This window comes from Panulirus ornatus, chromosome 48, assembly GCF_036320965.1.
Source record: "Panulirus ornatus isolate Po-2019 chromosome 48, ASM3632096v1, whole genome shotgun sequence".
Taxonomy (NCBI): domain Eukaryota; kingdom Metazoa; phylum Arthropoda; class Malacostraca; order Decapoda; family Palinuridae; genus Panulirus; species Panulirus ornatus.
Window position 1 is genome coordinate 7,121,499 of NC_092271.1, and position 22,993 is coordinate 7,144,491.

At 42.4% G+C, this 22,993-nt stretch overlaps 1 protein-coding gene across 1 annotated transcript in view; it reads right to left on the reverse strand.

Moving 5' to 3' along the window:
- The window catches only part of LOC139764064 (uncharacterized), a 180,093-nt gene that overhangs the window by 146,895 nt on the left and 10,205 nt on the right, over positions 1-22,993 (reverse strand). Inside the window, exon 2 of the mRNA XM_071690519.1 lies at positions 14,559-14,642. Within this exon, the coding sequence (XP_071546620.1) occupies positions 14,559-14,618 (60 nt within the window). The 5' untranslated portion in view covers positions 14,619-14,642. The remainder of the gene's footprint in view (positions 1-14,558; positions 14,643-22,993) is intronic.

Here is a 22,993-nt window from a genome sequence, read left to right on the forward strand (position 1 = left end):
CATGTTCACTAATCATACCCTAAACTGCCACATTACTCACCTTTGCATCCAAATCAACCATCACTATAACCCGGTTTCGTGCATCAAAGCTGCTAATACACTCACTCATCTGTTCCCAAAACACTTGCCTCTCATGATCTTTCTTCTCATGCCCAGATGCATAGGCACCAATAATCACCTATCTTTCTCCATCCACTTTCAGTTTTACCCATATCAATCTAGAGTTTACTTTCTTACAGTCTATCACATACTCCCATAACTCATGCTTCAGGAGTAGTGCTACTCCTTCCTTTGCTCTTGTCTTCTCACCAACCCATGACTTTCCTCCCAAGACATTCCCAAACCGCTCTTCCTCTTTACCCTTGAGCTTCGTTTCACTCAGAGCCAAAACATCCAGGTTCCTTTCCTCAAACATACCACCTATCTCTCCTTTTTTCTCGTCTTGGTTACATACACACACATTTAGACACCCAAGTCTGAGCCTTCGAGGAGGATGAGCACTCCCGCATGACTCCTGTTTCCACTTTTAGAAAATTAATATTCATTTATTTATTCATTATACTCTGTCGCTGTCTCCCGCGTTAGTGAGGTAGCGCAAGGAAACAGACGAAAGAAGGGCCCAACCCCCCCATACACATGCATATACATAAACGTCCACACATAGCACATATACACACTTATACATCTCAACGTATATATATATATATATATATATATATATATATATATATATATATATATATATATATATATATATATATATATATTGCTTTGTCGCTGTCTCCCGCGTTTGCGAGATCGCGAAAGGAAACAGACGAAAGAAATGGCCCAACCCACCCCCATACACATGTATATACATACGTCCACACACGCAAATATACATACCTACACAGCTTTCCATGGTTTACCCCAGACGTTTCACATGCCCTGATTCAATCCACTGACAGCACGTCAACCCCGGTATACCACATCGCTCCAATTCACTCTATTCCTTGCCCTCCTTTCACCCTCCTGCATGTTCAGGCCCCGATCACACAAAATATTTTTCACTCCATCTTTCAACCTCCAATTTGGTCTCCCACTTCTCCTCGTTCCCTCCACCTCCGACACATATATCCTCTTGGTCAATCTTTCCTCACTCATTCTCTCCATGTGCCCTAACCATTTCAAAACACCCTCTTCTGCTCTCTCAACCACGCTCTTTTTATTTCCACACATCTCTCTTACCCTTACGTTACTTACTCGATCAAACCACCTCACACCACACATTGTCCTCAAACATCTCATTTCCAGCACATCCATCCTCCTGCGCACAACTCTATCCATAGCCCACGCCTCGCAACTATACAACATTGTTGGAACCACTATTCCTTCAAACATACCCATTTTTGCTTTCCGAGATAATGTTCTCAACTTCCACACATTCTTCAAGGCTCCCAGAATTTTCGCCCCCTCCCCCACCCTATGATCCACTTCCGCTTCCATGGTTCCATCCGCTGCCAGATCCACTCCCAGATATCTAAAACACCTTACTTCCTCCAGTTTTTCTCCATTCAAACTTACCTCCCAATTGACTTGACCCTCAACCCTACTGTACCTAATTACCTTGCTCTTATTCACATTTACTCTTAACTTTCTTCTTTCACACACTTTACCAAACTCAGTCACCAGCTTCTGCAGTTTCTCACATGAATCAGCCATCAGCGCTGTATCATCAGCGAACAACAACTGACTTACTTCCCAAGCTCTCTCATCCCCAACAGACTTCATACTTGCCCCTCTTTCCAAAACTCTTGCATTCACCTCCCTAACAACCCCATCCATAAACAAATTAAACAACCATGGAGACATCACACACCCCTGCCGTAAACCTACATTCACTGAGAACCAATCACTTTCCTCTCTTCCTACACGTACACATGCCTTACATCCTCGATAAAAACTTTTCACTGTTTCTAACAACTTGCCTCCCACACCATATATTCTTAATACCTTCCACAGAGCATCTCTATCAACTCTATCATATGCCTTCTCCAGATCCATAAATGCTACATACAAATCCATTTGCTTTTCTAAGTATTTCTCACATACATTCTTCAAAGCAAACACCTGATCCACACATCCTCTACCACTTCTGAAACCACACTGCTCTTCCCCAATCTGATGCTCTGTACATGCCTTCACCCTCTCAATCAATACCCTCCCATATAATTTACCAGGAATACTCAACAAACCTATACCTCTGTAATTTGAGCACTCACTCTTATCCCCTTTGCCTTTGTACAATGGCACTATGCACGCATTCCGCCAATCCTCAGGCACCTCACCATGAGTCATACATACATTAAATAACCTTACCAACCAGTCAATAATACAGTCACCCCCTTTTTTAATAAATTCCTCTGCAATACCATCCAAACCTGCTGCCTTATATATATATATATATATATATATATATATATATATATATATATATATATATATATATATATATATATATATATACACATACATATATAAGCTACTTTTAAAATCCATCATTTTCTATTGTTATCAAATTTGTAACTCTCCACTATAAATAATCCAAGTTAATGTATATGTAGTAATATAGAAAAAAAAATAAGATTTTCAATATTATATACATATTATTTGGAGCGCACCTTTTGAGTCAGACAATCCTGGAAACGGTGGAGTGTGTGCATGGAGCAAAACAGGTGGAGAATCACTGAACTAGAACATGCGAGGAAGAGCTACAACTAGAATCAATCAGAACAACCCAGGATCAACCATAACAAACTAGGATTAACTAGAATAAACCATCAGAAACCAGGATTAACTAGGATCAACCATAACAAACAAGGATTAACTAGGATCAACCATAACAAACCAGGATTAACTAGGATCAACCATAACAAACAAGGATTAACTAGGATCAACCATAACAAACCAGGATTAACTAGGATCAACCATAACAAACCAGGATTAACTAGGATCAACCATAACAAACAAGGATTAACTAGGATCAACCATAACAAACCAGGATTAACTAGAATAAACCATCAGAAACCAGGATTAACTAGGATCAACCATAACAAACCAGGATTAACTAGGATCAACCATAACAAACCAGGATTAACTAGGATCAACCATAACAAACCAGGATTAACTAGAATAAACCATCAGGAACCAGGATTAACTAGGATCAACCATAACAAACAAGGATTAACTAGGATCAACCATAACAAACCAGGATTAACTAGGATCAACCATAACAAACAAGGATTAACTAGGATCAACCATAACAAACCAGGATTAACTAGGATCAACCATAACAAACCAGGATTAACTAGGATCAACCATAACAAACCAGGATTAACTAAGATCAACCATAACAAACCAGGATTAACTAGGATCAACCATAACAAACCAGGATTAACTAGGATCAACCAAAACAAACCAGGATTAACTAGGATCAACCATAACAAACCAGGATTAGCTTGGATCAACCAAAACAAACCAGGATTAACTAGGATCAGCCATAACAAACCAGGATTAACTAGGATCAACCATACAAACCAGATTAAGTAGGATAAACCATCAGAAACCAGGATTAACTAGGATCAACCATAACAAACCAGGATTAACTAGGATCAACCATACAAACCAGATTAAGTAGGATAAACCATCAGAAACCAGGATTAACTAGGATCAACCATAACAAACCAGGATTAACTAGGATCAACCATAACAAACCAGGATTAACTAGGATCAACCATAACAAACAAGGATTAACTAGGATCAACCATAACAAACCAGGATTAACTAGGATCAACCATAACAAACCAGGATAACTAGGATCAACCATAACAACAGGATTAACTAGGATCAACCATAACAAACCAGGATTAACTAGAATAAACCATCAGGAACCAGGATTAACTAGGATCAACCATAACAAACAAGGATTAACTAGGATCAACCATAACAAACCAGGATTAACTAGGATCAACCATAACAAACCAGGATTAACTAGGATCAACCATAACAAACCAGGATTAACTAGGATCAACCATAACAAACCAGGATTAACTAGGATCAACCATAACAAACCAGGATTAACTAGATCAACCATAACAAACCAGGATTAACTAGGATAAACCATCAAACCAGGATTAACTAGGATCAACCATAAACAAACCAGGATTAACTAGGATCAACCATAACAAACCAGGATTAAGCTAGGATCAACCAAACAAACCAGGATTAACTAGGATCAACCATAACAAACCAGGATTAACTAGGAGCAACCAGAACAAACAGGAATCACCCATAACAAACTAAGATCAATCAAATCAAGCTAAAAAAAAAAAAAACTAGCACCAACCAGAAAAAACTAAGATATGCATTTCAAACACTAGAATCAAGCAAAAACTAGGATAAATCAGAACGAACTAGGTTCAGACAATACAAACAAGGATTAATCAGAAAAACCTAGGATCAACAGTAACATATTAGGATCAACCAAAAAGCTAGGATCAACCAGAACAGATTAAGATCAACCATAACAAAGCAGAAAAAATTGGATCAACCAAAACAAAGATCAACTATAAAACAAGCTAGAATCAACTCGAAAAAACTATGATAATCCAAAAACAAAATAAGATCTACCATAACAAACTCGGAACAAAATCAAAAAGGTAAGATCAACCAGAAGAACCTAGGATTTAAAGGAGCAAACTGGTGTTACCATGGCCAGTCACAGTGAAATGGTGTTAACATGGACCAGTCACGGTGAACTGATGTTACCAGGACTAGTCACAGTGAACTGATGTTACCAGGACCAGTCACGGTGAACTGATGTTACCAGGACCAGTCACGGTGAACTGATGTTACCAGGACTAGTCACAGTGAACTGATGTTACCAGGACCAGTCACGGTGAACTGATGTTACCAGGACCAGTCACGATGAACTGATGTTACCAGGACCAGTCACGATGAACTGATGTTACCAGGACCAGTCACGGTGAACTGATGTTACCAGGACCAGTCACGATGAACTGATGTTACCAGGACCAGTCACGGTGAACTGATGTTACCAGGACCAGTCACGATGAACTGATGTTACCAGGACCAGTCACGGTGAACTGATGTTACCAGGACCAGTCACGGTGAACTGGTGTTACCAGGACCAGTCACGGTGAACTGATGTTATTAGGACTAGTCACGATGAACTGATGTTATTAGGACTAGTCACGGTGAACTGATGTTACCAGGACCAGTCATGGTGAACTGATGTTACCAGGACCAGTCACGGTGAACTGGTGTTACCAGGACCAGTCACGGTGAACTGATGTTACCAGGACCAGTCACGGTGAACTGATGTTACCAGGACCAGTCACGGTGAACTGATGTTACCAGGACCAGTCACGGTGAACTGATGTTACCAGGACCAGTCACGATGAACTGATGTTACCAGGACCAGTCATGGTGAACTGGATTTAACACGGACAAGTCACGGTGAGCTGATGTTACCAGGACCAGTCACGGTGAACTGATGTTACCAGGACCAGTCACGGTGAACTAGTGTTAACCAAGACCAGTCATAATAAATTAAGATAAACCAGAACAAACTTAGGTGAACCAGAACAAACAGTGATGAACCATAACAAACTATGATAAACCAGAACAAATTAGGATCAACCTGAACAAATAATGCTTAAGCAAAAACAAACTACAATCAACCACAGCAAACTAAGATAATCCAGAACAAATAAGGATCAACCATAATGATTTTGAACCAAAATCAAAGATCAACCAAAAGCTAAGATCTACTAGAACAAACTGGTGTTACCAGAACCAGTCTCGGTCCTGGTAACAAGCATCAACCTGAACAAACTATGATAAAAAAGAACAAACTTGGATCAATACTAACAAACGAGGATCAACCAGAAAACAATAATTATAAAAACTACGATAAACCATAACAAATCAATATCAACCAGAACAAAGAAGGATAACCCAAAAGGTACTACGATCAACCCAAACTAACTACTGTCCAACGAAACAAACTACGATCAACCTGACATAAGATCAACCAGAATAAGCCAGGATTGACCAGAACCAGAATGAATCAGACAAGCAAGGATCAACCAAAACAAGCTACGACAAGAAAGGGAGAAACAACCAGAACAAGCAAGGAACAACCGAAACAAGCTAAGGACGGCCAGAACAGGTTAGGAACAACCAGAACAAGCTAGGGACAACTACAACAAGCTGGAACGACCAGAACAAGCTAGAAACAACTGGAGCCAGCTAGAGACAACCAGAACAAGCTAGGGACAACCCGAACAAGCTATAAAAACAAACCAAGCTAGGAACAACCAGAACAAGCTAGAAACAACCATAACATGCTAGGGACAACCAAAACAAGCTAAGGACAATCGGAGCAAACTAGAAAGAAACAAAACAAGCAAGTAACAATCGTAACAAGCTAAGAACAACCAGAATAAGCTAAGGACACCTTAAACAAGCTAGGAACAACCATGACAAGCTAGGTACAACCAGAACAAGCTATGAGCAACTATAACGAGCGAGGAACAACCATAACAAGCTAGGGACAACCGAAACAAGTTAGGGACAACCAGAAAAAGCTAGGGACAACCAAAACAAGGTAGGAACAATCATAATAAGCTAAGAACAACAAGAACAAGCTAGGGAAAATCAAATCAAGCTACGAACAACCATAACAAGCTAGGGACAACCAGAACAAGATGGAGACAATCAGAATCCGATAGGAACAACCAAAACAAACTAAGAACAACCAGAAAAAAGCTAGGGACAACCAGAACAAGCTAAGAACAACCAGAACAAGCTAGGGACAACCAGATCACGCGAGAAACAATCATAACAAGCTAAGAATGCCCATAATAAGCTAGGAAAAACAAAACAAGCTAGGGAAATCTAGAACAAGCTAGGAACAACTAGAACAAGCTAGGAACAACCAGAACAAGCTAGGAACAACCAGAACAAGCTATTAACAACCAGACCAAGTTAGGGACAACCAGATCAAGCTAAGAACTACCATAACAAGCCAGGAACAACCAGAGCAAACTAAAGACAATAAGATCAAGCTGGGAACAACTAGAACAAGCTAGGAACAATAAGCTAGGGATAACCAGAAAAAGCTAGGGACAACCACAATAAGCTAGGGATAACCAGAAAAAGCTAGGGACAACCAAAAGAAGCTAGGGACAACCAGAACAAGCTAGGGACAACCACAACAAGCTTGGGACAACCAGAACATGCTAGGGACAACGAGAACAAGCTAGGGACAACCAGAACAAGCTAGGGACAACCACAACAAGCTAAAGACAACCACAACAAGCTAGGGACAAGAACAAGCTAGGGACAGCCTGTAGCGACAGTGTCACTACCTCTTCTCTGTTCACCAAACCACTCTCCCTAACCCTCTCACTTCGCACACCACCTCGACCAAAATACCCTATATCTGCCACTCTATCATCAAACACATTCAACAAAGCCTTCAAAACACTTACTCCATCTCCATTTCATTTCCCCACTACTTGTTATCACCTCCTCATTAGCCCCCTTCACCGATGTTCCCATTTGTTTTCTTGTCTTACGCACTTTATTTACCTCCTTGCAAAAAATCTTTTTATTCTCTCTAGAATTTAAAGATACTCTCTCACCCCAACTGTCATTTGCCCTCATTTTCACCTCTTCCACCTTTCTCTTGACCTCCTGCCTCTTTCTTTTATACATCTCCCAGACAATTGAATTACTTCCCTGCAAAAATCGTCTCTTCTCTTTCACTAACAATCTTACTTCATCATCTCACCACTAACTACCCTTTCTAATCTGCCAAACTCCCACCTTTCTCATGCCACAGGCATCTTTTGCGCAAGCCATTGATGCTTCCCAAAATACATACCATTCCTTCTCCACTCTCTTTATGTCATTTGCTCTCACCATTTTCCATTTTGCACTCAATCTTTCCTCACACAATTCTCCTTTCCAAGCTCACTTACTCTCACCACTCTCTTCACCCAAACTTTCTCACTTCTTTTCTGAAAACCTCGACAAATCTTCACCTTCGCTTCCACAAGATAATGATCAGACATACCTCCAGTTGCACCTCTCAGCACATTAACACCCAAAAGTCTCTCTTTCACGCGCCTATCAATTAACACGTAATCCAATAACGCTCTCTGGCCACCTCTCCTACGTACATACCTATACTTATGTATATCGTTCTTTTTAGAACAGGTATTCCCAATCACCATACCTTTATCAGCACACAAATCTACAAGCTCTTCACCATTTCCATTTCAGCACTGAACACCCCATGTTCACTAATCATACCCTAAACTGCCACATTACTCACCTTTGCATCCAAATCAACCATCACTATAACCCGGTTTCGTGCATCAAAGCTGCTAATACACTCACTCATCTGTTCCCAAAACACTTGCCTCTCATGATCTCTCTTCTCATGCCCAGATGCATAGGCACCAATAATCACCTATCTTTCTCCATCCACTTTCAGTTTTACCCATATCAATCTAGAGTTTACTTTCTTACAGTCTATCACATACTCCCATAACTCATGCTTCAGGAGTAGTGCTACTCCTTCCTTTGCTCTTGTCTTCTCACCAACCCATGACTTTCCTCCCAAGACATTCCCAAACCGCTCTTCCTCTTTACCCTTGAGCTTCGTTTCACTCAGAGCCAAAACATCCAGGTTCCTTTCCTCAAACATACCACCTATCTCTCCTTTTTTCTCGTCTTGGTTACATACACACACATTTAGACACCCAAGTCTGAGCCTTCGAGGAGGATGAGCACTCCCGCATGACTCCTGTTTCCACTTTTAGAAAATTAATATTCATTTATTTATTCATTATACTCTGTCGCTGTCTCCCGCGTTAGTGAGGTAGCGCAAGGAAACAGACGAAAGAAGGGCCCAACCCCCCCATACACATGCATATACATAAACGTCCACACATAGCACATATACACACTTATACATCTCAACGTATATATATATATATATATATATATATATATATATATATATATATATATATATATATATATATATTGCTTTGTCGCTGTCTCCCGCGTTTGCGAGATAGCGAAAGGAAACAGACGAAAGAAATGGCCCAACCCACCCCCATACACATGTATATACATACGTCCACACACGCAAATATACATACCTACACAGCTTTCCATGGTTTACCCCAGACGTTTCACATGCCCTGATTCAATCCATTGACAGCACGTCAACCCCGGTATACCACATCGATCCAATTCACTCTATTCCTTGCCCTCCTTTCACCCTCCTGCATGTTCAGGCCCCGATCACACAAAATATTTTTCACTCCATCTTTCAACCTCCAATTTGGTCTCCCACTTCTCCTCGTTCCCTCCACCTCCGACACATATATCCTCTTGGTCAATCTTTCCTCACTCATTCTCTCCATGTGCCCTAACCATTTCAAAACACCCTCTTCTGCTCTCTCAACCACGCTCTTTTTATTTCCACACATCTCTCTTACCCTTACGTTACTTACTCGATCAAACCACCTCACACCACACATTGTCCTCAAACATCTCATTTCCAGCACATCCATCCTCCTGCGCACAACTCTATCCATAGCCCACGCCTCGCAACTATACAACATTGTTGGAACCACTATTCCTTCAAACATACCCATTTTTGCTTTCCGAGATAATGTTCTCAACTTCCACACATTCTTCAAGGCTCCCAGAATTTTCGCCCCCTCCCCCACCCTATGATCCACTTCCGCTTCCATGGTTCCATCCGCTGCCAGATCCACTCCCAGATATCTAAAACACCTTACTTCCTCCAGTTTTTCTCCATTCAAACTTACCTCCCAATTGACTTGACCCTCAACCCTACTGTACCTAATTACCTTGCTCTTATTCACATTTACTCTTAACTTTCTTCTTTCACACACTTTACCAAACTCAGTCACCAGCTTCTGCAGTTTCTCACATGAATCAGCCATCAGCGCTGTATCATCAGCGAACAACAACTGACTTACTTCCCAAGCTCTCTCATCCCCAACAGACTTCATACTTGCCCCTCTTTCCAAAACTCTTGCATTCACCTCCCTAACAACCCCATCCATAAACAAATTAAACAACCATGGAGACATCACACACCCCTGCCGTAAACCTACATTCACTGAGAACCAATCACTTTCCTCTCTTCCTACACGTACACATGCCTTACATCCTCGATAAAAACTTTTCACTGTTTCTAACAACTTGCCTCCCACACCATATATTCTTAATACCTTCCACAGAGCATCTCTATCAACTCTATCATATGCCTTCTCCAGATCCATAAATGCTACATACAAATCCATTTGCTTTTCTAAGTATTTCTCACATACATTCTTCAAAGCAAACACCTGATCCACACATCCTCTACCACTTCTGAAACCACACTGCTCTTCCCCAATCTGATGCTCTGTACATGCCTTCACCCTCTCAATCAATACCCTCCCATATAATTTACCAGGAATACTCAACAAACCTATACCTCTGTAATTTGAGCACTCACTCTTATCCCCTTTGCCTTTGTACAATGGCACTATGCACGCATTCCGCCAATCCTCAGGCACCTCACCATGAGTCATACATACATTAAATAACCTTACCAACCAGTCAATAATACAGTCACCCCCTTTTTTAATAAATTCCACTGCAATACCATCCAAACCTGCTGCCTTATATATATATATATATATATATATATATATATATATATATATATATATATATATATATATATATATATATATATACACATACATATATAAGCTACTTTTAAAATCCATCATTTTCTATTGTTATCAAATTTGTAACTCTCCACTATAAATAATCCAAGTTAATGTATATGTAGTAATATAGAAAAAAAAATAAGATTTTCAATATTATATACATATTATTTGGAGCGCACCTTTTGAGTCAGACAATCCTGGAAACGGTGGAGTGTGTGCATGGAGCAAAACAGGTGGAGAATCACTGAACTAGAACATGCGAGGAAGAGCTACAACTAGAATCAATCAGAACAACCCAGGATCAACCATAACAAACTAGGATTAACTAGAATAAACCATCAGAAACCAGGATTAACTAGGATCAACCATAACAAACCAGGATTAACTAGGATCAACCATAACAAACAAGGATTAACTAGGATCAACCATAACAAACCAGGATTAACTAGGATCAACCATAACAAACAAGGATTAACTAGGATCAACCATAACAAACCAGGATTAACTAGGATCAACCATAACAAACCAGGATTAACTAGGATCAACCATAACAAACAAGGATTAACTAGGATCAACCATAACAAACCAGGATTAACTAGGATCAACCATAACAAACCAGGATTAACTAGGATCAACCATAACAAACCAGGATTAACTAGGATCAACCATAACAGAACCAGGATTAACTAGGATCAACCATAACAAACAAGGATTAACTAGGATCAACCATAACAAACCAGGATTAACTAGGATCAACCATAACAAACAAGGATTAACTAGGATCAACCATAACAAACCAGGATTAACTAGGATCAACCATAACAAACCAGGATTAACTAGGATCAACCATAACAAACCAGGATTAACTAAGATCAACCATAACAAACCAGGATTAACTAGGATCAACCATAACAAACCAGGATTAACTAGGATCAACCAAAACAAACCAGGATTAACTAGGATCAACCATAACAAACCAGGATTAGCTTGGATCAACCAAAACAAACCAGGATTAACTAGGATCAGCCATAACAAACCAGGATTAACTAGGATCAACCATACAAACCAGATTAAGTAGGATAAACCATCAGAAACCAGGATTAACTAGGATCAACCATAACAAACCAGGATTAACTAGGATCAACCATACAAACCAGATTAAGTAGGATAAACCATCAGAAACCAGGATTAACTAGGATCAACCATAACAAACCAGGATTAACTAGGATCAACCATAACAAACCAGGATTAACTAGGATCAACCATAACAAACAAGGATTAACTAGGATCAACCATAACAAACCAGGATTAACTAGGATCAACCATAACAAACCAGGATTAACTAGGATCAACCATAACAAACAAGGATTAACTAGGATCAACCATAACAAACCAGGATTAACTAGAATAAACCATCAGGAACCAGGATTAACTAGGATCAACCATAACAAACAAGGATTAACTAGGATCAACCATAACAAACCAGGATTAACTAGGATCAACCATAACAAACAAGGATTAACTAGGATCAACCATAACAAACCAGGATTAACTAGGATCAACCATAACAAACCAGGATTAACTAGGATCAACCATAACAAACCAGGATTAACTAAGATCAACCATAACAAACCAGGATTAACTAGGATCAACCATAACAAACCAGGATTAACTAGGATCAACCAAAACAAACCAGGATTAACTAGGATCAACCATAACAAACCAGGATTAGCTTGGATCAACCAAAACAAACCAGGATTAACTAGGATCAACCATAACAAACCAGGATTAACTAGGATCAACCATACAAACCAGATTAAGTAGGATAAACCATCAGAAACCAGGATTAACTAGGATCAACCATAACAAACCAGGATTAACTAGGATCAACCATACAAACCAGATTAAGTAGGATAAACCATCAGAAACCAGGATTAACTAGGATCAACCATAACAAACCAGGATTAACTAGGATCAACCATAACAAACCAGGATTAACTAGGATCAACCATAACAAACCAGGATCAATTAGAAAAATCTACGATCAACAAGAACAAGCATGGATCAAGCAGAGCAAACTAGGATCAACCAGAACATTCTAGGACGAATGATAATAGGTTTGAGTCAACCAGAACAAATTGAGATCAACAATACAAATCAGGATAAACCCAAAGAAACAAAGATCAACCATAACAAACTACGATCAACGAGAACAAACCTAGATCAAACAGAAGAAAATTGTATCAACCAGAACATGTTAGGACGAACCAGAAAAAATTGGACAAACCAGTACACGATAGGATTAAGCACAGCAAGAATGGAAAACTAGAACAAGCTAGAAACAACCAGATCAAACTAGTACCAGACATAACAATCTAGGATAAACCAAAACAAACAAGGATCAACAACAAAAACTAGAAAAAACAAAAACATACGCGGATCAACCATAACAAACTAAGATCAAGCAAATCAAACTAGAGACAACCAGAACAAACTAGGATCGACAATAACAAAGTAGGATCAACCAGAACAAGCTAGTATCAACCAGAATAAACTATGGTCAACCACAACAAACTAAGAGCATAACAAACTAGGATCAACCAGAACTAACTAAAACAAACTAGGATCAACCATAACAAACAAGAATCAATTAAATCTACGATTAACTAGAACAAACTAAGAATAACATGAACAAACAAAGGTCAATCATAACAAACAGAGATTAACTGTAATATACTACGATAAACGAGATCAAGCTAGGATTAACTAGATCAAGCTAAGATCAACCAGATCAAGCTAAGATCAACAAGAACAAACTAGGATCAACAAACTAAAATCAACCAAAACAGACTAAGATAAACAATAACAACCGAGGATGAACATAACAAGCGGGATCAACCATAACAACTTAAGATAATACAACAAGCTATGACCAACCATAACAAACTAAGATCGACGAGAACAAGCTAGAATAACCAAGAGCAAGCTGGGATCAACTTACAAAACTAGGATCAACAAGAAAAAGCTAGAATCATGCAGGACAAGCTGGAATCAACCAGATCAAACTAGGATTAACAAGAACAACCTAGAATTATGCAAAACATGCTAGAATCATCGAGAAAAACAAGACCAACTAGAACAAACTAGGATCAACCAGTTAGGATCCAAAGGTGAAAAGTACATGGAGGAGAAAGAGGGGCCAGGCAGGTGGAACTGGTCATATGTCATGGAGGAGGAGGAGTATATGGGGCCAGATTGGATAAGAATCTCCTGGGAATAGTTGGGATCTCCTGGGAACAGTTGGGATCTCCTGGGAACAGTTGGGATCTCCTAGGAACAGTTGGGATCTGCTGGGAACAGTTGGGATCTCCTGGGAATAGTTGGGACCTCCTAGGAACAGTTGGGATCTGCTGGGAACGGTTGGGATCTCCTGGGAATAGTTGGGACCTCCTAGGAACAGTTGGGATCTGCTGGGAACAGTTGGGATCTTGTAGGAGGGAAGTATATGATGTGCCACACAAGAAAACTTGACCATTAACTTTCTTAATCCATTAAAGACAAACGTTTTGACCTGGATCACCATGGCATTATATGAGACTTGTTTAATCAATGAATGATCGTTAACTTTCTTCTTCCCTTCCCTTTCCCTTGAATGATTGTTAACTTTCTTCTTCCCTTCCCTTTCCCTTGCCTCATTCTTGCACGACATTTAACCCGACTTACCAGATCCAGGATGGCCAGGAGGAGGCCGCACTTGACGACACATCGCAGGTTGCACGACATGGTGACGCCTCAGGTCAGCCAGACCTGTAGTGAGATACAACACACACACACCTGTTACCATGCTAGGACCAAGTGGACGTCCACGGTGGATAACAAGGAAGAAAGTGGACGTCCACGGTGGATAACAGGGGAGAAAGTGGACGTCCACGGTGGATAGCAGGGAAGAAAGTGGACGTCCAAGGTGGATAACAGGGAAGAAAGTGGACGTACAAGGCGCATAACAGGGAAGAAAGTGGACGTCCACGGTGGATAACAGGGAAGAAAGTGGACGTCCATGGTGGATAACAGGGAAGAAAGTGGACGTACACGGTGGATAACAAGGAATAAAGTGGACGTCCAAGGTGGATAACAGGGAAGAAAGTGGACGTCCACGGTGGATAACAGGAAAGAAAGTGGACGTCCAAGGTGGATAACAGGGAAGAAAGTGGACGTACAAGGTGCATAACAGGGAAGAAAGTGGACGTCCAAGATGGATAACAGGGAAGAAAGTGGACGTCCAAGGTGGATAACAGGGAAGAAAGTGGACGTCCACGGTGGATAACAGGGAAGAAAGTGGACGTCCAAGGTGGATAACAGGGAAGAAAGTGGACGCCAGAGGTGGATAACAGGGAAGAAAGTGGACGTCCACGGTGGATAACAGGAAAGAAAGTGGACGTCCACGGTGGATAACAGGGAAGAAAGTGGACGTCCAAGGTGGATAACAGGGAAGAAAGTGGACGTCCACGGTGGATAACAGGGAAGAAAGTGGACGTCTAAGGTGGATAACAGGGAAGAAAGTGAACGTCCACGGTGGATACCAGAGAAGAAAGTGGACGTCCAAGGTGGATAACAGGGAAGAAAGTGGAGGCCAGAGGTGGATAATAGGGAAGAAAGTGGAAGTCCACAGTGGATAACAGGGAAGAAAGTGGACGTCAAAGGTGGATAAAAGGGATGAAAGTGGACGTCCACGGTGGATAACAGGAAGAAAGTGGACGTCCACGGTGGATAACAGGGAAGAAAGTGGACGTCCAGGGTGGATAACAGGGAAGAAAGTGAACGTCCACGTTGGATAACAAGGAAGAAAGTGGACGTCCACGGTGGATAACAAGGAAGAAGGTGGACGTCCAAGGTGGATAACAAGGAAGTGGACGTCCACCGTGGATAACAAGGAAGAAAGTGGACGTACAAGGTGGATAACAGGGAAGAAAGTGGACGTCCACGGTGGATAACAAGGAAGAAAGTGGACATCAAAGGTGGCTAACAGGGAAGAAAGTGGACGCCAGAGGTGGATAACAAGGAAGAAAAAGGACGGCCAGCGTGGATAACAGGGAAGAAAGTGGATGTCCACGGTGGATAACAGGGAAGAAAGTGGACGTCCACTGTGGATAACAAGGACGAAAGTGGACGTCCACGGAGGATAACAAGGAAGAGTGTGGACGTCCAAGGTGGATAACATGGAAGAAAGTGGACGTCCACGGTGGATAACAGGGAAGAAAGTGGACGTCCACGGTGGATAACAAGGAAGAAAAAGGATGTCCACGGTGGATAACAAGGAAGAAAATGGACGTCAAAGGTGGATAACAGGGAAGAAAGTGGACGCCAGAGGTGGATGAGAAGGAAGAAAGTGGACGTCCAGGGTGGATAACAGGAAAGAAAGTGGACGCCAGAGGTGGATAACAGGGAAGAAAGTGGACGTCCACGGTGGATAACAAGGAAGAAAGTGGACGTCCAAGGTGGATAACAGGGAAGAAAGTGGACGCCAGAGGTGGATAGCAAGGAAGAAAGTGGACGCCAGAGGTGGATAACAAGGAAGAAAGTGGACGTCCACGGTGGATAACAAGGAAGAAAGTGGACGTACAAGGTGGATAACAGGGAAGAAAGTGGACGCCAGAGGTGGATAACAGGGAAGAAAGTGGACGTCCACGGTGGATAACAGGGAAGAAAGTGGACGTCCACGGTGGATAACAAGGAAGAAAGTGGACGCCAAGCGTGGATAGTAGGAAAGAAAGTGGACGCCAAGGGTGGATGATAAGGAGGTAGGTGGATGCCAAGGCTGGATGATAAGGAAGAAGATGCACTCCAGGGTGGATAATAAGGAAGATACTGGAAGCCAGGAAATGACAACAAGGAAAAAAGTTGACGCCAGACAGACAGACAGACAGACAGACAGAGAGACAGATAGATAGACAGACAGACAGACAGAGACAGACAGATAGATAAACAGAGAGACAGACAGAGAGACAGATCGGTTTATCAGCAAGAATTACATGGCTGCTTATCAATACACTGAGCACATGTTTACATGTTAAGAAAATCTATACATAGAATATGTCAACAAAAACATAAGTGAAACTCTCACTAAATCAGACATGCATACAGAGCATGAATGACAGGTAATACAGTGCAGTTGTCATGACAAGTGAAGTGAATTTAATTGTGAGGTAATATAGATGACGTCCGAGTTTAACACCACAGCGGAAGTGTTGGAGGTCACGTGAGTTCCGTGTTGTCCCAGTACTAACATCCCTCCTCCCTCCCTGGTGCTGGTAATAGGTCAACATGTCGTAGCGCCTCCAACAAACCATGTCCAAACTTGAGGCACAAGTCCTCACGTCCCTGGCCGAGTGGAGTTAGCTGGAACATGTGGAGGTCATCGTGTGGCCCAACCTGCCGCTCTCCTCATCACTGTGATGAACCTTCTCTCTATGTTTCTCCTGATGTAAGGTGAGGCCGACGTGCAGGAGTGGATAGCAACATCCCAAGACGATCTTACGTAAGCTTTAATGATGAAGTGTTGTGATGATGGTGCATTAAACCTGTTGTGGGTATAGAGGAGGTGAGGAAGACTGGCTGCTCTGGACGTGTTGCTGCTGACGATATTGCCAGGAGAGGAAGCTGGTCATGGTGGCCACCAGCAGTGTTCACCACCAGGATGCTGGGGTCTCCTACAGACAGGTCCGTGTTCACCACCAGGATGCTGGGGTCTCCTACAGACAGGTCCGTGTTCACCACCAGGATGCTGGGGTCTCCTACAGACAGGTCCGTGTTCACCACCAGGATGCTGGGGTCTCCTACAGACAGGTCCGTGTTCACCACCAGGATGCTGGGGTCTCCTACAGACAGATCTGAGAACACTAAGAGGTTTGCTGGTGATGACATTTTTGTAGGTTGACGACCATGTTGTTTTCTGAGTGCCAGGTATGGCGGTCCTGTGTGGCTTGTTGTGTTGATGTTTATTTCTTCCAGTGGACATGTTGTCTTGATCATGCAGTCATCAATATACCTAAGATGTCTATGTGAGCCCCTCACAGCACCATTGATCATGGTCAGGAAGGCAGCGGGTCCACACACACTCCCCCGAGGCACACCACACGGTATTCCACTCCCCTCACTAAGCTCCCCAGAGGGAGGGACCACGAGCTCTCGCGGAGCTGCAGTCGGTCGTTGAGGAACCTGCAGAAGCAGACGACAAGTGTGGGTCGCGGTGGAGGAGCCTCGGGACACAACTGGCTGGTCTACAAGATCAAAGCCTTTTGAAAAGTCGTACATGACCAACGAAAACACCTTGCCACCCGGGTCGGTCATGAAGGATACGGACAAGATAATGGGTAGTGGAGCATTTGTGCATGTTACCACGCTGGCCTGGGTCACTATGGAGCAGAATGTCGGCCATGATCAATGGTGCTACAAAGCTTTCAAGGATCTTGCTAAAGGTGGGTGGGAGTGAGGCTGATGGGTCTGAGTCCATCTATGGTTCAGGTGCTGGGATGATATTAACTTGACGTCAGAGGGAAGGAACATGGCCTTCCTTAAGAGATCTAATGTATATGTAAGTGAGAGGTATGCTTAGTTGAGTGACAAAGTCCTTAATTAGTCTGACAGGGAGGTGGCCATGTTGCTCCTCAGCTGTGAGAGACGGTTGGCCACATCCCATGGTTGTAACACTACGACGCTCTCCTCCGCCGGGAGGTAAGCAGGAGGAGCGGGCGTGTGGAGAAGCGCGGGCAAGCTGTTGATATCTCAGTGAAGTGTGCAGCATGGATCTGTTCAGTGACGGCCTGGTGCATCCTGCAGGGCTCAGGTATACGACCGGTGAGGGATTATACCTCCTCTTGTGTCATGGTAGAGGTGGTGGATGCGGCCATGAAACTATCTGTGTTGGTGAAGCCGTTGGTGCTGGTGTCTGCTGTGTGCACGGTGACGTTGTCTGTGTTGGTGTCTGCTGTGTGCACGATGACGTTGTCTGTGTTGGTGTCTGCTGTGTGCACGGTGACGTTGTCTGTGTTGGTGCTGGTGTCTGCTGTGTGCACGGTGACATTGTCTGTGTTGGTGCTGGTGTCTGCACCAGTGGGAATAATAAGGAAGCAAGTGAACACCAGTGGGAATAATAAGGAAGCAAGTGAACACCAGTGGGAATAATAAGGAAGCAAGTGAACACAGTGGGAAAAATAAGGAAGCAAGTGAACACCATTGGGAATAATAAGGAAGCAAGTGAACACCAGTGGGAATAATAAGGAAGCAAGTGAACACCAGTGGGAATAATAAGGAAGCAAGTGAACACCAGTGGGAATAATAAGGAAGCAAGTGAACACCAGTGGGAATAATAAGGAAGCAAGTGAACACCAGTGGGAAAAATAAGGAAGCAAGTGAACACTAGTGGGAATAATAAGGAAGCAAGTGAACACCAGTGGGAATAATAAGGAAGCAAGTGAACACCAGTGGGAAAAATAAGGAAGCAAGTGAACACTAGTGGGAATAATAAGGAAGCAGGTGAACACCAGTGGGAAAAATAAGGAAGCAAGTGAACACCAGTGGGAATAATAAGGAAGCAAGTGAACACCAGTGGGAATAATAAGGAAGCAAGTGAACACCAGTGAGAAAAATAAGAAAGCAAGTGAACACCAGTGGGAAAAATAAGGAAGCAAGTGAACACCAGCGGGAATAATAAGGAAGCAAGTGAACACCAGTGGGAAAAATAAGGAAGCAAGTGAACACCAGTGGGAAAAATAAGGAAGCAAGTGAACACCAGTGGGAAAAATAAGGAAGCAAGTGAACACCAGTGGGAAAAATAAGGAAGCAAGTGAACACCAGTGGGAATAATAAGGAAGCAAGTGAACACCAGTGGGAAAAATAAGGAAGCAAGTGAACACCAGTGGGAAAAATAAGGAAGCAAGTGAACACCAGTGGGAAAAATAAGGAAGCAAGTGAACACCAGTGGGAATAATAAGGAAGCAAGTGAACACCAGTGGGAAAAATAAGGAAGCAAGTGAACACCAGTGGGAAAAATAAGGAAGCAAGTGAACACCAGTGGGAAAAATAAGGAAGCAAGTGAACACCAGTGGGAATAATAAGGAAGCAAGTGAACACCAGTGGGAAAAATAAGGAAGCAAGTGAACACCAGTGGGAAAAATAAGGAAGCAAGTGAACACCAGTGGGAAAAATAAGGAAGCAAGTGAACACCAGTGGGAAAAATAAGGAAGCAAGTGAACACCAGTGGGAAAAATAAGGAAGCAAGTGAACACCAGTGGGAAAAATAAGGAAGCAAGTGAACACCAGTGGGAAAAATAAGGAAGCAAGTGAACACCAGTGGGAATAATAAGGAAGCAAGTGAACACCAGTGGGAAAAATAAGGAAGCAAGTGAACACCAGTGGGAATAATAAGGAAGCAAGTGAACACCAGTGGGAATAATAAGGAAGCAAGTGAACACCAGTGGGAAAAATAAGGAAGCAAGTGAACACCAGTGGGAATAATAAGGAAGCAAGTGAACACCAGTGGGAAAAATAAGGAAGCAAGTGAACACGAGCGGGAATAATAAGGAAGCAAGTGAACACCAGTGGGAATAATAAGGAAGCAAGTGAACACCAGCGGGAATAATAAGGAAGCAAGTGAACACCAGCGGGAATAATAAGGAAGCAAGTGAACACCAGTGGGAATAATAAGGAAGCAAGTGAACACCATTGAGAATAATAAGGAAGCAAGTGAACACCAGTGGGAATAATAGGGAAGCAAGTGAACACCAGTGGGAATAATAAGGAAGCAAGTGAACACCAGTGGGAATAATAAGGAAGCAAGTGAACACCAGTGGGATTAATAAGGAAGCAAGTGAACACCAGTCGGAATAATAGGGAAGCAAGTGAACACCAGTGGGAATAATAAGGAAGCAAGTGAACACCAGTGGGAATAATAAGGAAGCAAGTGAACACCAGTGGGAATAATAAGGAAGCAAGTGAACACCAGTGGGAATAATAAGGAAGCAAGTGAACACCAGTGGGAATAATAGGGAAGCAAGTGAACACCAGTGAGAATAATAAGGAAGCAAGTGGATACCAGTGGGATAATAGGGAAGCAAGTGGACACCAATGGGGATAACATGGAAATAGGTGGACACTATAGCAATAACAGGGAAGCAAGTGGACACAATAGATAACAGGAAAACAAGTGGACACCAACGGAATAGAAGGGAAGCAAGTGGACACCGTAGTAATAACAGGGAAACAAGAGGAAACCGTGGGGGTAACAGGTAAGCGAATGGACACCTGTGGGGATAATAGGAGAACGATTGGACACTATAGTGACAAGAGCGGAAGCAAGTGGACACCAAAGTGATATCAGGGAAGCAAGTGAACACTAATGTGCATATTAGGAAAACAAATGGACACAATAGCAAAAAAAAAACGGAAGCAAGTGAACACATTGGATATAACAGGGAAGTAAGTGGACGTCAGTGGAGAAAATAGGAAAGCACGTCGACACCATAGTGATAACAGGGAATCAAGTGGATACCAGTAAGGATAACAGAGAAGCAAGTGGACAGTACAGGTATACAGGGAAGTGAGTGGACACCAGTGGGGATACGGAATGCAAGTAGACACCAGTGGGGTTAATAGGGAAGCAAGTGGACACCAGTGATAACAACAAAGCAAGTGAACACCATTAGAGATAACAGGGAAGTAAGTGGACACCAGTGGGGATACGAGGGAAGAATGTGGACACCATAGTGATGACAGGGTAGCAATTCGGCATCAGTACGGATAACAGGGAAGCAAGTGGACACCACTGAGGATAATAAGGAATTAAGAGGACATCAGCAGGGATAATAGGGAAGCACGTGGACATCATAGTGATAACAGGAAAGCAAGTGGACACCAGTAGGGATAACAGAGAAGGAAGTGGACAGAACAGTGATAACAGGGAAGTAAGTCAACGCCAGTGGGGAGAAGAGGGAAGCAAGTGGACACCATAATGATAACAGGAAGGCAAGTGGACACTAGAAGGGATAACAGGGGAGCAAGTTGACAAAACAGTGATAGCAGGGATGTAAGTAGGCACCAGTAGGGATTATAGGGAAACGAGCGGACATAAGAGTGATAACAGGGAAGAAGGTGGACCCCTATGGGGATACGAGGGAATCAAGAGGACTTCATAATGATAACTGAAAAGCAACTGGACACCAGTAGGGATACCATGAAAGCAAGTGGACACGAATGGGGATAATAGAAAAGCAAGTGAACATCAGTAGGGATAACAGAGAAGCAAGTGGACACCATAGTGATAAAAGGGAAGGAAGTGAACACCAGTAGGGATAACAGGGAATCAAGTGGACAGAGCAGTGAAAATAGGTAAGTGGACACCATAGCGATAACAGGGAAGCAAATGGACACCAATATGATAACATGGAAGCAAACAGACACCATAGTGATAACAGGGAAGGAAAAGGACACCAGTGGGGATATAGGGGAAGCAAAAAGGACACCATTGTGATAATAGGGAAGCAACTGAACACTAATAGGGATAGCAGGGAAGCAAGTTGACACCAGTGGGGATAACACGGAAGCAAGTGGACAACACTGGGTATAATAGGGAGGCACGTAAACACAACAATGATAATAGAGAAGCAACAATAGGAAATCAAGTAGACACCAGCGGAAATAATGCGGAAGCATGTGGACACCATAGTAATAGCAAGGAGTTCAGCGGATTCCAGTACGGAAAGCAAAGAAGCAAGTGGACAGAACAGTGATAACTGGGAAGTAAGTGGACACCGGCGGGAATAAAAGGAAAGCAAGTGGACAATATAATAACAGGAAAGAAAGTGGACACCAGTAAGGATAATACGGAGGCAAGAATACAGAAGAGTGATAACAGAGAAGTAAGTGGACACCAGAGGGGATTATAGGAAAGAGGACATCAGTGGGAAACGAGGGAAGGAATTGGACAACATAATAATAACATGGAAACAATTGGACACCATAGTAATAGCAGGGAAGCAAGTGGACACCAGAAGGGATAAGACGGAAGCAAGTGAACATAATGATAATAGGAAAGAAAATGGACACCAGTAAGGATAACAGCGAAGCGAGAATACAAAACAGTGATAACAGAGAAGAAAGTGGAC